Source organism: Octodon degus, unplaced genomic scaffold (assembly GCF_000260255.1).
Source record: "Octodon degus isolate 3935 unplaced genomic scaffold, OctDeg1.0 scaffold00021, whole genome shotgun sequence".
Taxonomy (NCBI): Eukaryota; Metazoa; Chordata; class Mammalia; order Rodentia; family Octodontidae; genus Octodon; species Octodon degus.
In genome coordinates this window covers 715809-733511 of record NW_004524597.1, presented here as the reverse complement: position 1 = coordinate 733511, position 17703 = coordinate 715809, and the positions used below count along the sequence as shown (strand labels likewise).

The 17703-nt window shown below is 43.1% G+C and overlaps 1 protein-coding gene across 9 annotated transcripts in view; it reads left to right on the top strand.

The window, feature by feature from the left end:
- Positions 1–17703, top strand: part of Clec16a (C-type lectin domain containing 16A) — a 235044-nt gene that overhangs the window by 73346 nt on the left and 143995 nt on the right. For all 9 annotated transcript variants that reach the window (XM_023711467.1, XM_023711470.1, XM_023711465.1 and 6 more), the window contains 2 exons: positions 747–879; positions 4720–4820. In XM_023711467.1, the coding sequence (XP_023567235.1) occupies positions 747–879; positions 4720–4820 (234 nt within the window). The remainder of the gene's footprint in view (positions 1–746; positions 880–4719; positions 4821–17703) is intronic.

Here is a 17703-nt window from a genome sequence, read left to right as displayed (position 1 = left end):
TAATTTTCATATCTTGAGTGATCAGTGATGATGAACATTTTTTCATATGTTTGTTTGCCATTTTTACTTCATCTGAGAAGTGTCTATTCATTTCAGATGCCCATTTTTTATTGGGTCTTTAAATTTGGAGGTCTGATTTTTTTTTTAATTCTTTTTATATTCTAGATATTAGTTCTTTGTCTGAGGAACAGCTGGAAAAATATTTTTCCCACACCAGGTTGTCTCTTCACTGTTGGTGATTTCTCTTGATGTGCAAAAGCTGTTTAGTAAGATGAAATCCCAATTGTTGATACTTTGTGATAGTTCTGTGTGATAGAGGGTTTGCTCATAAAATCTTTGCCTATACCAGTATCTTCAAGAGTTCTACCTATTTTCTCTTCTAGCAGATTTAGTGTTTCTGTTTTAATATTTAGATCTTTTACCAATTCAATTTTAGTTTAGTTCGTGATGAAAAATATGGGTCTAGTTTTAATTTTCAGTATGTGAAAAACCAGTTTTTCCAGTGCCATTTATTAAAGAGGCTACTTATCTTCCAGTGACAGTTTGTAGCTTTTTTTTTTTAAAGATAAGATGCCAGACCCTGTTTTGTTTGCTCCCCAGCATGTTGCTGGTGTTCAGGTCTCCAACGTTGAACATTTGCTTGATGTCTAATCAGTGTATACATACTTGTTTCCAAGCATGAGCATGTCTATAAGCAACATTCATAAAGCTCTCTGGGCTTACTCAGTCTCTGTGTTTGATTTCAGAGATTGAGATGGTGATCATGGAGCGCAGCAAGCTCTCAGAGTTGGCTGCCAGCACCTCTGTGCAGGAACAGAATACGACAGATGAGGAGAAGAGTGCTGCTGCCACATGCTCCGAGAGCCTGCAGTGGAGCAGGTAGACCCTGGCCCTGCTGAGCTGACCTGGTACTGTTTGGTGGCCCTCTGCCTCACAGAGGAGGAGCTGGGCCCAAGAAGAAGGGTGAATGCTTATTGGTCCCACCCAGATGACCTCTTTTGCCTCAACTAGACTGCATTGCTTCTCTTTGTCCCCCAGACTTCTCCAGCCTTGGGCCACCCAGAGGCATAGCAGCTCCTCTTAAGAGGAATTGGGACAGAGCTGTCACTAGTGCTTGCCTCTTGGAAAGAGGACAGTTGACATAGGATACCAACCTCCTGGAGCACATTGCATCTGGGCCCTACCTACACAATACGGGCCACACCTGCCCTGGCTGCTCCTAGGGGAGCCCCATTGGATCCAGGCTTAGTTTCTGTGCCGTGTTCATTCATGGTGCCTCACACACGACCATCTGCAGGGCTGTACTTAGGGCTCAGTTAGCATAGTCTGTTGCAGCTATCTGCCTTTGCCTTGGGCTGATGGGTCACTTCAGTGATGGCCCGTGAAGTTGCCTCTTTTCCACCTTGGCACTCGCATCTCCTGGCACTGTACTATGGTGCCACCCTCTCCAAAAGGGGTCTTCTTCCAGACTGTCCAGTGAACTGTTAAGGAGGGCTTCCTCATTTGAGGGTAACCCCACTGCACAGGCCCCACCAATTCCATTAGCAGCTTATGTTTCATGCATTTTCCGAATTAGGGTCAGCAGCAATCCTCTGCCATTCTACTCATTAATCCAACTGTAAGTGAATGTTCAAAGTCCACTAATTTTATTTATTTATAATTCATTCATTCATTTCTGTGGTACTGGGAATTGAATTCATGGCCTTCACATTGTCGCCAGCATTTATTTATTTATTTATTTATTTATTTATTTATTTATTTATTTATTTTTGTGGTACTGGGGATTGAACTCAGGATCTTGTGCTTGCCAGCCATTTTATTTTGAAGGTTGCTAACCTACCCATACTTGGGTCAAATTTGTGATCCTCTTGCCTTAGCCCCACAGAGTGCTGGGATTACAGGTACATGCCACCACTATTTATCATTTTTCTTGGAAAATGTTTCGGTTATATAATAGAAGGGATTAATTTTTTCAGATGTACAAGAGAACAATTTTTAGTTTGTATTAAATAAAAGCATTAGAATATGAATATTGGGGGCTGTTTTTATAACCTATAAAGATCTTTTTGATTTTATAGGTTATAAACAAAAAAATGTAACTCCTAAAGCTCTGAAAATTCAGGAAATTATTCTAAGCCCAGAAAGTGAGGACAGTCATTAGATGCTTGGCACAGCATTGGAATACAAGTAATTGGGAAAAACACAAGTAATTAGCAGTGGAAGATGCTTAAGCAAATGCATATATATCTGTTTAATAGAATATTAGCTGCTGCCTTTAAGTGAATACTGTGATGTGTTCAGTTTCTTTAGACCTAATGTGTAGTTTTTAATGAAACATGTTTTGCATAGTACTATAGTACTGTAGCCTTGCCAACAAGAAAAAGAATTCTGTATTTCTCCTATTCTTTAAGAAGCAAGCCAAAATGTGTTTCATCTAAATTTTACTGAAGAGAAGGGTTTTCTTTGAGCTTATTGAGACTGTTTTTTCTAACTTTGGGTGACTCCAACTGCATCTCTGACCATGTGACTTAGTAATGGAAGTTGTCTTGTATGTTCAGCTCGGCCACTAGTTGGCTTGCCAAGCTTTGGGCCAGATCAGTGCTCTTCCCTGAGACTTCATGCCTGGGAAGAGGCTACCCCAGGTGGAGCGCCATATCTCTGCCATAGAGATATGGTCACTGATTGTCAGAGACTGTGACAGCCCTCTGACCCCACTCCCAAGTACTGAGAGGAGCACACAGAGGATAAACAGAGATGGCCATTTGTTCTCTAGGATGGAAACTCCATCTTGGCATTGGATGATTCACTTGCCCAAAGAAATAGCATAATGAAATGTGGAATTATTCTTATATTCCTTGTACATTATGAGCTCTATTTGCATTTAGAGTTAAGTATAAACGAGCAATGAAAAATGTCAAAACATTGTTCTTTTTAAAAATATGATAACGATATAAATTCAGAAAATATGAAAACCTTAAAAAGTATACAGAAGAAACAAGTCTGGATAATTGCACTATCCCAAAGCAGTCATTACTACCTACCATTTTCATTCTTTCTTACCTTTGTTCAGGGCATCCTCCTGGGAATATTGCCTTTCTTCTGTGCATTGAGTCATTTCTCTTATTTTTTTGTTCCTTCTTCTTTTCATGCAATATCATATCCTAGCATCTTTTTCTCTTTATTATACTCTTGGTAAACAGAATGCTTAGTGACTCCATAAAAGTTCATCTCATACCTAAAAGATGGTTTATCTGCCCAGTGTTCTCTTTGTTATTCTATTTGGTTATTCATATTATTCCCAAATGAAAATATAATCCATACTTCAAGCAGCTGGTTTATAAGAAAATGTTTTATACTGTATCTTGTTTTCAAGTTTGGAAGAGCTCACACTGGGAGCTTATAGAAACCCAAATCCATACATGGCAAAACTCTTAACACATCTGAAAGGTGATGGCAGGTTCCCTTCTATGGTTCCAGAAAAACAGACTGAATGGCAATGTCCCCTTTAATTTTTGTGTGTTATACATTTATTTGGAATGATTTTTACTACTTTTTCTTTGCACTTTTAATCAATATTTTTATTGATGATTTGTTTATAGAACTCAAAATTCAGAAAAGTAGAAAAGATTTTACAGACAACAGATCCCCAGATTCACTTTGCATGGAGAGTCAGTGTTGTTAGTAGCTTGCATGTCCTTCCAGGGTTTAGGCATGCCCTTGATTATTCACTGGTGTGCTCAGCTCTCTTGGCTTCATCCTGACACCCAGAGGAGCAGCCACGGGATCAGAACTCCCTGTATACAGGCCCAACCTGTGCATATTGTATTATCCTTGTGGTGAAGGGTGTTCCAGGCCATGCCTTGCCCCTAAAGGGCAGTGTTTGGGATATTCAGCTTCTAATATTTACCACTGCTCTTTAGATCTCACACACTGAGAATCAAAAGTGAGAGACCTTGCTATCAGTTCCTACAGTTGGAGAATCAGTCTAAGAAATTACTGGCCCAGACCTTGGCCAAAAGGAATTCATGAAGAAGTGCCCTTGGAATATTAAAAATAGAAACCAAATAGCAGCTACTAGATGTTGACCCTCCATAGTGTCTGGCCCTGTACTGAGTCCCTTTCAGTCACCTTCAGTCCTGAGTCTTTACAACCTTTCTAACCTGTCATACAAATGGGGCCATGGGAGAGGGGATTAGAAGTAACTGTCCTGAGGTTTGGCAGCTAAGGAGGGGAAGAATCAGGGTGGGAAGCCAGGCAGTCTGGCTCTGGGGTCCATGTCCTTGAACATGTTCATGTTGCTTGTGACTTGTGTGGTATTGCTTGTCTTTCATGGAGCCCAGTTTTCTTCATTCTCCTGTGACACTCATCACTTTGTGTCATGATGATGTATGTTTGTTCAGTATCTCTGCCAACTGGTATGGGAATGCCAGAGAACAGGGACTTCCTATCATCAATCCTGTGTCTGGGACACCTAGTTAATGATTGTAAGTGGCTAAGCAACCTTGCTCAGTTGCTGCCGTAGATAGCAGCTTTCTGTGGACAGAGCCCACTTCTTATTTGTATTAGTGCCCCACAGTCCCGTGCTGGACCCTGCACAAATGAGAGGCCTTGGAGTACAGAGCAATGAGAGGCAAGAGCAGCTGGCACCCCATGGGTGGAGGATGGGATGACATGTTCACTTTGTGCCAAGAGGCTAAACCATGCCCCTTCTCTTTCCAGACCCTTCCTGGATATGGTGTACCATGCCCTGGACAGCCCTGATGATGATTACCATGCCCTCTTTGTGCTCTGCCTCCTGTATGCCATGTCTCATAACAAAGGTAGGTGTGCTCTCATCTGCCTTCTTCCTATGGCCTGAGGCTACTAGATCACCCCGCTCTGCTGCTTGGAGGGGAAAGGAGAGCATATCTTGGGGGACTTTCCTTTCTGGCTGCTGAAGCAAGCTCCACAGCACTCTTCTTAGCCTCCTTCCAATTTCTCAGGTGATTTTTTACAGACTGAAGCCACAGGAATTGGTGACTCAGGCAATAAGGGGAAAGGTTAGAGTGTTGACTGTCTAACCCACTGTGACTGTCTTCACACTGTGGCTTTCTGTCAACCCTTTTACAATTGACTTAGCCAACAACTGCCTTCCCAACATCAGAACTGAAATCAGTCAAACCATAACCTTGGTTTTGCTATTTATAATTCTTGGTGTTCCTGCTGTAGGTTCAGGACAAAAATAGACCAGGGTAGATTTTGTTAAAGTGTAGGTTTCCTTTCTAAAGAAAGATGTGGTTCTCTGGCTTCCCCTGTTGAGGTTGTATGTTCAGGATCCAGCTCCTGTGGAGTTGACAGTTGACTAGGATTCGTCATTCCTTACTGCTGGCTGCTGGGAACAGCCTCTGGTGTTTCCCCCATCTGGCTTGATATGGCGTGTTTGAGAACCTCTACATCAGGCTCTCATCAAAGAAGAATTAGGAAATATTTCTTATAGCCCTGCCAAGAATTGAGGATGGCATAGATGACATGTTGCACTGTATTGAGTAACATTTTTGGAGGCATCTCATAGGCTTATTGAGAAGTTGATGGAGTTTGTTTTTACTAATTCAGCCTGTGGCTAGAGATATTAAAATGTATCAATGCTGGGCGTGGAGGCACACACCAGTAATCCCAGCCTCTTGGGATGCTGAGGCAGGAAGATCACAAGCTTGAGGCCAGCTTGGACAACTTAGTAAAACCATCTCTCAAAGTAAAAAGAGCTAGAGATATAGCTCAGAACACCCTGGGTTCAGTCCCCAGTATGGTAACAAAGCAAAACAAAAACATACGTTCAACATAACTAAGCATTTATTCTTAATCATTAATTGTGAAAACTAAGGCTGCTGGTAGCAAGTAATGTAGTGGCAAAAATTTCTTCCCTACCTTCAGCCTTCAGCTATCTTCCTCAAAGGCAGCTTATTCTCCCAGTTTCTTGTGTGTCTTTTCAACAATAGCTATGAAAACCCAAGTAGGAGTACAAGTGAATTTATTGCTGCAGCTACTCCCTCAGCCATAAATATGTCATGCTATCTCTTATGACCCTCTCGTATCATCACATACCAGCACGTTGCTTCATGTCTAGGTAGAAGTGCCGGATGTGCTGTGATCACACGTGAACCTCCTGTTTTCAGCCTCCCAGGCACTGGGATTACAGGTGCTGTCACCATGCACCCCGGGGGGCGGGGCTGGCATAGCATGAAACATGTTTCTTTTTCTCTTTTTCCCTCCCCTAATATAGGGGACCAACCCTAGGTCCACACATGCTTGGCAAGTGCTCTAGCAATGAATTACACCTCAGCCCCACAGCCTGAGCCTTTTAAAAGGAAAAGTAGCTCCAGATCCTGATGACATCTTCCTCTGCAGTCTTATTGTCTCCCAGGGCTTCTGTACTTGCCTATAGTGTCTGGCTTTATGCCTGGCACACAGGGACCTTCCACTACTGAGTGTAAAATGAACTCCATGAGACCTACCAACCCCTACCTGTGCATTGCCCCTGACCCCACCTCTGTGCCCTCCTCATTCCAACAGCTCAGCTTTAGCTCTTCCTCAGTGCTTTGGCAACACCTTGAAACACTGCATTCCTATCCTCTGCCATTCTCTTCAGTTGAAATTGCCAGCCAAGCTTGAAACTGCTGTGACCTTAGCTGTCTCACTCTTGTGTTCCCAGAATTTACTCATCAGATGTTGTCAGTTCTCCCTTTTCAGACTATCTGATCAGACTTTTTAACTGAGCTCCTTCCTCAGTGCCTGGCTCCAAGCAGGTGCTGAGGCACGGACCGTGTGAGGTCTCGCCCTGGTATTCCAGTGGTCATTATTCTAGGCTAGGGCTAGCCACCAGCCTTCTAGAAAGATCAAGCATACTGCCATTTTATAATCTGTTCTCTGTCCCACTGCCCAGAAACCTTTCGCAGTAAGAATGCTTTGACCCAGCAGGGGTCCTGTTCAAAAACCACTAATGTCTCCTCCCCTACTCTCACCTCTCCCTTCTTGTACCTGTTATTTGGGGGATCCAGATTGCACCTTTGCTCCCTCCCAGAGGCCTTCAAATTTTTGCACAGTGACAGAAACCTTTTATGCAGATAAAACTAAGTCTTCAGTGATTTTTTTGGTGTCAAGCAACAGAAACTGCTATTCATTACCTAAAGCCAAAGAGAAAGGTATTATAGGAAGACCTCTGGGACAAGAGGTTTCTGAAAAGCCTCGACCAGGACTTTTAGCTGACTAGAACCAGGAACCAACCAACTCTGGTACCTCAGCCTTCCCTTAAGGGCTCTGATTTGGTCCCAGCGGACCCCAGGCTGGGAGTCTGTCTGTTCCAGGTTCAAATTCTTAGATAAAACCCTAGTTTAGTGTTGTCTAATTCTGAAAAAGTGCACTTGGTCCTGAGGACTCAGCCTGTTCCCTAGAACGGAACTCCTTTGGAAGCCTCGGAACCACCCTGGTCAGTATCAGCACACCTATGTTCCTGGAGTCTAGCTTCTTTTTTATTGGTTGTTTTTCCTATTGTTATCTTTTCTCCAGCATCATTACCTATGGAAATGCTGCTTGTCTTTCAAGGTTCTGCTCAGAAGTCACCTTCTCCAAGAAACTTTCTCCAGTCCTTTCAGGGTTAATGCCACCTAATGTGGCCCTTTCTATACATAGCTGGATTTGATTTGCTAACACTTTGTTAAAGAATTTTTGACTGATACTGGTGTGGAGTCTTCTGATTTTGCTCTCAGCTTTTGCTTACTTGTATAATGAACTGTAAAATACTCTTTCTTCAATTTTCTGGAAACAGATTTTGGAGAACTAGTTTATTTCTTTTTTAAATGTTCCTTAAATCAACGAAACTATCTGGCCCTGGAGTCTTCCATGAGATATTTTTCTTTGTTTTTGCAGTATTAGAGATTGAACACAGGGCCTCACTAAGTAAATACCCTACCACTAAGCTACATCTCCAGCCCCTTTTAAAAGTTTACTTTGAGGGTTGGTCTCACTGAGTTACTCAAGTTGGCCTAGAACTTGCTATCCTCCTGCCTCAGCCTCCTGAGCAGTTAGGATTACAGGTGTGCACCATCATGTCCAGCAGAGCACAAATTTTTCATCATTCAGTTTCTTCAATAGAAAGAATGTGATTTAAGGCTCTTTGTTTCTTCTTGAGTGAGCTCTGGTTAATTTGAATCTTTTAAAGAATTTGTCATTTTATCTGCATTGCTGAATTTCTTGTCATAAATTTGTTCATGATACTCCTGTATCATCTTTTTGTTATCTGTAGGATCTATAGTGATGTCCCCCCTCTAATTCGTGGTATTAATTTGGGTCATAGATTTTTTTTTTTCCCTAACCAGTTTGGCTAGAAGATTGTCACTTTTATTGGTATTCTCTATTGTTCTTCTGTTTTCAGTTTCTTCGATTTATTTCTTACCTTCTGCTGCTTATTTCAGATATAATTTACTCTTCTTTATATAGTCTATTAAGCTAGAATCTTGGATTATTGCCTTTTAAGTTAGTCCATTAATTTTAATTTTAAATTAATACAGAGTACAGTTTAAATCTTTGCATATAGTTCTGTGAATTTTAGCACACATGTGGATTTATGTGAACATCACCACTATGAGGGTATACTACAGTTTCTTTTTCAAAAGTATATCCACAGGGGCTTTGTTTGGGTTCTTTCCTGTCTGTGCTGAGGCTTGGGAACTCTCTAGACAGTGGGCTGGAGTACTCACTGGGCCATCTCCTTAGATTGCTCTTTTTCAGGGTTACTCTTCTGTGCAGCCTATTATTTCCAGAATCTGCTAACCATTGGTTTATGTGTTTGTTCTTATTTGCTAAGTTGCTTGAATCTGGAGGGTAAATATGATGCATCTTGTCTGGCAATCAGGGCATCATTTTTTAATTTAAAAATTGAGGTATAATTAATACACAAAAAGCTGCATACATTAAAGTGAAGAATTTATTATTTATTTGTTTGTTTGGTACAGGGTCTCACTATGCAGCTTAGACTGATAGTGATCCTCCTGTCTCAACCTCCCTAGCTCTGGGATTACAAGCATGTGCCAGGTTTTGGTGGCTGGCGTGGTGGCTCAGCATGCAATACCAGGGATCAAACTGGGGTCCTTGCACTTGCCAGGCAGGCACTTAGACTCCCAAGCTATCTCTCCAGCCCCAAAATGAAGAATTTAATATACTTTGATAAATGGTAAACACTCATGAAATCATCAGCACAAGCAAGACAGTGTTCATGTCCATCACCCCAAAAGTTTCTTCATGTCCCTCCTTGTCCTCTCACACCTTCCTCCCTGGCAACACTGATCTGCTCCTTCCTGTCACTTTCTAGAATTTTGCATAAATGTAATCATGCAGTGTATATTCTTTTTTTGTATGGTTTCTTTCAGTCTTCCTGATTATGTTAAGATTCATCCATGTTGTATGTATCAGCGATTCGTCTCTTGTTGCTAGGCAGCATTCTGTTGTATGAATGTAACACAATGTTTTATATGTCTGTTAATAGGCTTCTGGTTGTTTGAAGATTTTAGCCGTTACAACTAAAACTGCTATGAATATTTATTTGTGTACAAGTCTGCAGGGACATATGTTTCCTTTTCTCCTAAGTCATGTAGAAGGTACATGTTTACCTTTTCTTTTAAAAAGAAACTGCCAAAAATAAAAAATAAAAAAAAAATAAAAAGAAACTGCCAAACTGTTTTCCAAAGTGCCTATATAATTTTATATCCTGCCACTAGTGTACAAGTGTTCCAGTTTTTTAACATCTTCAACATTCTAAGTATGGTAAACTTTTAAATTTTTGACACTGAAACAGGTATCTGGTGGTATCTTGTCATTTATATTTGCATTTTCCTACTGACCAATGATGTTAAACATCTTTTCATATACTTCATTTACCATCCACACATCTTGGTAGAGACTCTTTTTTTTTTGGCAGTTCTTTATGGAGCTGGCTATTTTCTTATTGTTGAATTTTGAGAACTCCTTATGTAGTCCCAGTACAAGTTTTTATTTTTTAATGTTGGGGTTTTTTGAGATAGGGTCTTGCTATGTACTGTAGGCTTGCCCTGAACTAGCTATGTTGCTCATGGCTGGCCTTGAACTTGGGATCTGCCTGCCTTAATCTGCTGAATACTGGGATTACAGAGTGTACAACCACCCTTAGCTAGGTACATGTTCTGTATCAGATGTGATTTACAAAGATATTTTCTATTCTGTGACATGTTTTGTTCATTTTCTTTTCTTTTTTCTTGGGGGGGGATGGGGTTTGAAATCAGGACCTTACGCTTGCTGGGGAGCACTTATTCTACTGAGCCATCTCCCCGGCTTCAATGTTCTCCCCAGCCCCATGTTCATTTTGTTAACAATAGTTTAAGAGTAGACATTTTAAATTTTCATGAAGTTCCCATGCCATTTTTAAAACCTCTTGTTTCTCTGCCCTTCTGAACTGCCAGGTCTTGGACAGCAGAGACCATGGCTTTCCTGATGGCCCTAACAGTGCCCAGCCTAGCACCTGGCACTCAGTCAGTGCCTCACCTGAGTTTATTGATTGGTCACCTCTTAGCCATGTGGTAGGTCCTCAAGGCCACTCTCTCTGGTAGCCTCTGCTCAGGGCTCAGCAGGGAGGACACCAACAGTGATGGGGAGATGCAGATTCCATGGGACATTGGTACACTCCCATCTTCTGGATAGCTGGATTCCCTATGGCCTTCCTCTTGGAGTAGAGAAGTTGGACAGCACATGGGTGCTGCAGTACTGCAGTGATAGGGTTAGAGATGACCCTCCCAGCTTCCTGCATGGGAAGCCTGTTGCTCTTTCTTGGGCCATTCTTCTTAGAAGACTGAAACTCATATTTGAAGGAATTCAGTTCCTTCTTCTACTTCCTGTGATACCATTCATTTATTATTTCCTTCACCCTGGCAGCAAATAGTTTTGAAATCCATATTAGACACTAGGCACTGTGATTGCATTTGACATACAGTGGAGCCTATATTCTGTTAGACGAGACCAACAATAAGCCCTTAGTTAGTGAGGGAGATATTTCCATGTGAGAGGAAGTACATCTGTGAAAGTGAACCCAGGGGATGTGATGGGACTAGCTGAAGGCAGGGGGAACTGTGCCCCCAAGTGACTACCAGAGGCAGTGCCAAGACAAGCTTGATGCACTCTGTAGAAAAATGAGGCCAGTGTGGCTTGAGTGGAAGCAAGGAGGTGAGAGTGGAGGCAGGAACAGCAGCACCAGAGCAGAAACTCATTGCGAAGAGACCAGGCAGAGCCTAATGGGGCACTGACTGTGTCACAGTGCAGCAAGAAGCTCTCCTGGCAACCAGGGGGTGATATAATCTGTGCAGCTTTTGTGTGTTTGCCATCTCTTGAATATGACCATGTTTTTTGTCAGAAATCTCCTTTGGTTCCAAAAGACTTTGCCAAATAGTTCATGAAAAATTTACTCATGTAGTCATTGGACAAATACATGTGGAGTATGGAGCCCCGTTGTATGGGAGCCGTGTACTTAGGGTGAGAGCTGTAGACACCAGGCAGATCAAGGACCTGGCTCAGGAATAGCATCTGGTAGGAAAGCCCTACAAGGAGACTCCCACACGACCTCCACAGTGAGCCCCCTGGGCCACTGGTACAAGGAGCTAGGACAAGCAGCTAGAAAGTTGAAAGGAAAACTGGCAGAAGGTGGAGTGAGAGGGAATACAACACCCAGGACACATCTGTCAGGTTATTGTCTATTCTAGAGGGTGAGTGGGCAGCAGTGTCCTCTGAGAGACAGGAGGGCTAGAACCAAGCATAGAGGATGGCACAGACAACTATGAACTACATTTCTGCAAGCTGTGTTGGGCTGCTGAGGACAGTTGGGTCAGGAAGTGTCCCTTAGAATGGGCCCCTAGAAGGTGAGCTAAAGGAGAAAGGTGAAATTGAGAAGTCTGTCTGTTAGCAGTATTTGCTATGTGCATGGCATTGCTGTAGGCAGTGGAACAAATCTAATTAATTTCATTCAATGAACAAGGAAAGGAATTGTAAGAAATGGGAGAAGGAAGTAAATAGGGTAGGGTGAGGAGGGGTGACTGATGGTTGTGGTGCAGAGTTGCTAGCCAGGGAGATTGGGAAGGTTTCTCTGAGGAAGGAGAAGCCGAACCAAGGCCTGAAGAGTAAAAAAGCAAAAGGAGCCCCCATCTCTGCAGAGACTGGGTACCACAGTGCTACAGGCAAAGGGAACAGCATGTGAAAGGCTTTAGAGGTGGGAAACATTTTTGTGTTTGAGAAGCAGAAAGCAGGCTAAGGTGAGTCTGGCCATGTGCACAGGCACCAGATCATAAAAGGCCTTGAATCTGTGAGAGAGAGTTTAAATATTTTTCCTAGTCCAGTGGAAAACCTCTTTAGGATTTTTAAGGAGGACAGTGGCATGGTCACATGGAAGTTTTTAACTGAGCCTCTGGCTACTGGATGGAAAGCCGATTATCAGGAGTGGGGGAGTGACTTGCGGGAGGGAAGCTGGGAGATGCTTGGACACTGTTTCAGTAGTCCAGGCAAGCGATCATGTGGAGTGGGTTAGGGTGTTGCCTGCAGAGATGCAGGAAACTGGAAGAATGTGTGCTATAGTTTAGACCTCAAGCCAGCATGTGCTGAGGGATCAGATGTGGGGGTTGAGTAAAGAGGGATGAGTCAGTGACGACTCCTGCCATTTGGTCCTAACAGCCAAGTGGTGCCATTCGCTAAGACAGGAAGATGAGGGTTTCAGGGCTGGAGGACAGGAGTTCTACCTGATCTCAATGGGGGAAGCACCAACAGAGGAGTCTAGGTGGTGCCCAGTGTCCCACCTGCTGTCATTACGTGACAGCTGGTGTCCAGGACCAATAAGCATGGGCCATAGAGTAGGTTTGGAGAAGAACCTGCATAGTTTGAGTTTGGTACCCTCGGGGAAGCTGCCTAGTGGAGTAGCTGCTACTGATTTGTGCCCTACTCCTGTCTGTGGACTAAGACTAGGCAGTGGTGGTGGTGGTGGTTGGCTAGTTTACTGACGAGGCACCAAGAAGTTAGCTATATTAGACTTCTGGCTCCTCTTTTCCAGATCCTGTGCAGGCCCCTGAAAGAGATAGTCACTTTCAAATAGATTTTTTTTTTCTCATAAGGCAATTTTAACATAAAAGCAATGTTAATAAAAACCAAATGTGAGCTCAGGCCTTCCAGTAAATCATAATAGATTAGATGCTGCACCAAAATGAATATCCCACAGTGGAAGGGTTGACTGGTTAGAGGAAGGCGGTTGTCGTGATTCAGTCAAGCCACATAATGAATTCTGGTTCATATCTGTAATAGAAAATGCAGCCTTTATTTTTATTTTTTTTTCAAGTCCAAAGAGCCCTAGTTCATGAGTGAGCATGGGGTGGAGGGTGCTTATAGTTCATCTTTTGAACTCTTAAAGGTTCTCTAGTCCACCCACCACCCTCCTGGCATTTCGTTTCCCATTTCCCATTGTTTACCCAGGAAGAATATTGGGCTTCTTGTTTTCTTTTGCTTTGGAGTTACTGGAACATGAATGAGAGGTATGAGAGAGGTTGAAAGGTAATAGGATAAAGGGAAGCTTTTGCCATACTGAGAGCTGGCTGGCAAAACATCACATTGGATCTTGGCTGAATCACAATCAGAACTGGACGTACACTGGCAGTTGGCCCAACATCTGGTTGGCCTTCGGAATGGTTGGCTTGTCTGTCATCTTCCAGAACTGGCAAGGTTTGCGTGATTGCAGCCAAGAACGCCTTGCGTAGTCAAAAGAAGTAAAAAATGTTTGAACATTATTTACCTGATGTTATTGTAGTCTTTTTTTCAGGTTTTCTCAGTGGTTCCTTATATGTAACTTTGTTGTAAGTCTTTTCCACCTCTACTCTGACTGGAAGTTGCTGTTAATGTGGAAGGATCCAGAAATTGTGATTGTGGAGAAGAGGCTTAGTGATGAGTCACTGACAGCAGGACTGTACCCTCCCTGTCTATTATGGCTTCTTTGAATTAGTTAGGAGTCTCCCACCCAAGTCCTGTGGAGAGGGGACACCTGTGCTGACTGTGATCTGAGGCCACTGGCAGGAAGGACTAAGGAAGCATGTGGCCTGCTGGAAGTCAGCATAGGCTTGTGTATTTTAGCTGCCTGTAGAACCTGTGTGTCATTAGGACTTGAGGGTTAAGCCCAAAGATAATATATTATCCAGTGTTTGTTTCAGTGGTGAGTGATGACCAGCAACAAAACTACAGGATTTGTCACAAAACCTACCTATGATGGGAAACCACAGCATGTGTGCCTGTGTGTGTGGCTGCACACATGTGCCATGTTACCTGTCACATGCATGTCCTCATCATGCTGTGAAGGTTGCCTTACTCATTCAGGACTGTTGGTGCCATTTTGTTTCAGGAAAGTAGTTTAAAAACCCAAATCAAATATTTTCCCACAAATGAAATGCCTTCCTAAGAATAGTGGTGATGATGTAATGCTTGTTTTAAGAAACAGAAATGAGAGTAAGAGTTTTGTTCACTCTCCTGGCTTATGGTTAATAAGGACCAACTGCTGACGATTTTGTTGTATTTTCTCTCCATCTCTACCATTATGTTGATAGTAGATGTGCTCTTCATTACCACTGTCATGTTGGAGCTCTTACTTGATTTTATTTTAAATCTGCCTAGGGAGATAGCTCAGTGGTCTAAGCGCCTGCTTAGCAAGTACGGGGACCTAGGTTTGATCCCTGGCACCACATGGCTTGCTGGTCCCAAAACCAGGCATGGTGGTGCATGCCTGTAATACCAGCACTGGAGAGACTGAGACAGGAGGATTGCTATGAGTCTGAGCTGCATAGTAAGACCCTGTATCGAATCAATTTGCTCTTCTGTTCCCCTTCTTTGTAGTGAGCTAAATTTTTGGATCAAAATTAGTTAATTCCTTTAAAAATCAATTCAACAAACATTTGTGGGCTTTATGAGAAGACCACAGCTTGATACCATGATACACATAGGTTGGGCAAGTGGAGAGAAAAAAACTAACAAGCAAGAATTGTGCAGCGCCACAGGGAGGGTGGGAAAGGACAGGAAATGGAAGCTGCTCTGCTGCCTGCATAACCTCAAGCAAATTTTTTGTCTTCTTTGAACCTCAGTTTTCTTATCTATAGAGACCATATTGCCTACTTTATAAGAGGTCTCAAGGATTAAACTCAGCATTACACAAATATATACCAGTCCCTCAGTGCTTGTTCTATGTAAGAAAGCCCCCCTACTTTTCCATTTACCCCTTCCTCCTTTCCTTTCTCTCCTTCTTTCTGTTTCTTTAATGCTGTGGATTGAACCCAGGGTCTTTTTTTTTTTTTTTTTTTTTTTTTTTGGAACCGGGGATTGAACTCAGGCCCTTGCACTTGCCAGGCAAGCGCTTATTCTACTGAGCCATCTCCCCGGCCAGAACCCAGGGTCTTTACACAGAGCTACATCCCCAGCTCCCTCCATCTTTTTTTTTTTTTTTAATTTGGAGTGAAGATCTCTCTAAGTCTCTCAGATTGGGCTTGAACTTGGAATCCTCTTGCCTCAGATTCCCAGAATGCTAGGATTATAGCCATGCACTATTATTCTGAGCTATGGAGAGGGTGTGTGTGTATATGTGTGTGTCTGTGTGTATACTTGTTTTTGTTTGTTTGTTGGTGTTTTCTTTGTGCTGGGGATGAAGCACAGGGCCTTGTACATGCTGGGCAAGTGCTCCACCTCTGAACTATACTCAACCGCTAACCTCCCCGCCAAGCTTGTCTTGGTAGCAGAATCCCTTTCCCTCCTTTCCTCCCCACACATCCCTCCTTCCCTCTCTCACTCCCTTTTTCTCTCGGGTACCCCATCTGTACCCAGAGAGATCTAGATTTTTTTGCTGTTTGTTTTCATTGAGTACTTTGATGAATAAAGAAATACACTTGAAACACATGTGATGCTCAAGGGCCCTGGCTGCTTTTGAGGGTGACTGGACCAGAAGATCATCTGGAGCTTTTGAGTTGCTAGGGACTTTGAAAACTGAGGACAAGGGTAAAATAATTGAGAGTAACTGAGGGGATTTTAGAGGCTATGGTGGGAGAAAGAGAGAAACTGCGGGGAGAAAACGAGGCAACTGGCCTGGAAAAGAGTTCAGAGAAAGAATAGAAACATTCAGAGGGATTTTTGGTGTCGCATATTTTGTGTGTAATGAACCTTGCCTTGGTGACCCTGGGGCTGGTGGTCGGATCTCTTCCGGGACTGCAGTACAGTGCTGGGGCTGTTTTAGGGAAGGGCTTTAGGAGAAGGTCTGGAAGCAGTGGGGGGAACAGAGTCAGCCAGAACACGGCCCTGGCCCTCGGTACCAGATGCCACTCTTTCAGTCTTCCTCCAGGAGTCTGGGTACCCAAGCTTTGCCTGTCCCTTTTTGCCACATCTAGCTCTTCATTTTGCCCCAGCCTCTTGTTGAGCAATACCCAAACTCTGCTCTAGTCCTTGCAGTTCTCCCCAGACCTGGCAAGGCCTGACCCACCTTGTGCAGCTCAAGGCAGACTCCTGGTCATCCTTCAGACTCCACCTGAGCCAACTGTGCCCCAAGAATGTCCTCAGACAACTCAGCAGACCTTTAAACCTCCTTCGACAGCTTGAGTTCAGCTTTTGTTAGGTTTTTTTTTTTTCTGTTCTCTCTGCATTTGTAACATACAGAATATAGAAATACATTAATATACTAAAAGTTCCCACCCATGCACAACAGAGAGCAGCAACATTTATTGAAATGTGGCTGTGTGCTTTTCCTCACTTGATGCTAACAGCTATGCTGGGATGGGTGGTCAACATAATTATTACCATTTCACAGGTAGAAGACTGAGGTTCAAAGGAGCGAAGTATGAAAACAAAGCCTCGCATTGGGAATCATCTAAGGGGCTTGTGCCACTGACTTCCTTTGTGACCCTAGGGAAGTGCGTAACCTCTCTATGTCTTAATTTTCTCAATAAAGGAAAGGGCTAAGTTCAAACTCCAGGCCACAACTGAAGTTTTTAATATCCTCTGACCCTCCTTTCACTGCATTCAGATTGTTTGACAAAGCCACACTTGTGGGGAGGGTGAGAGAATCCTACGATTTTGGCCCTCCCTCATCCATGTCATCTCCTCAGTATGACTGAGCCTCTCTTGCTCAGAGCTAGAAGGGATTCAGTAAAGCAAGATATATTGTTATGACTTCTTACGTCAGTGTGCATGTAGGAGGTACTTAGGACCTGAACAGTGAGCTCTCCACTGCTCTCCTCACCATTCTGTCAAGGTTCTAAATGAAGTGTTATCTGGTACTCAGCGGGCCGTATTTCAAGAGTTCCGAGAAGTGCCACCATCCCCCCTTTTGTGGAATAACAGGAAAAGATGTGCTTTAGGCACAAACAATTTGCTGGGGTCTCTAAGCTTGGATCAAGTGAAATGTTTATTTCAACTAATGAATTTCTCAAGAGCCATATTATATGGGAGGATAAGAGTTGGAATGCACTTGTCCCTCGCTTAGACTGTTCTGGTAGCCCTGATCAGTCTTCCTGCTACTCCCACTGTGAGCTTCTTCCCTATGAAAAATAGGGACATGGTTCATAGGTGTAGACTTCCCCTTCCATCCTTACTTCTCCACTCACTCCGCACAGCCCCATCTCATGTTTTGTCTTTTAAGTATTTTTAGTT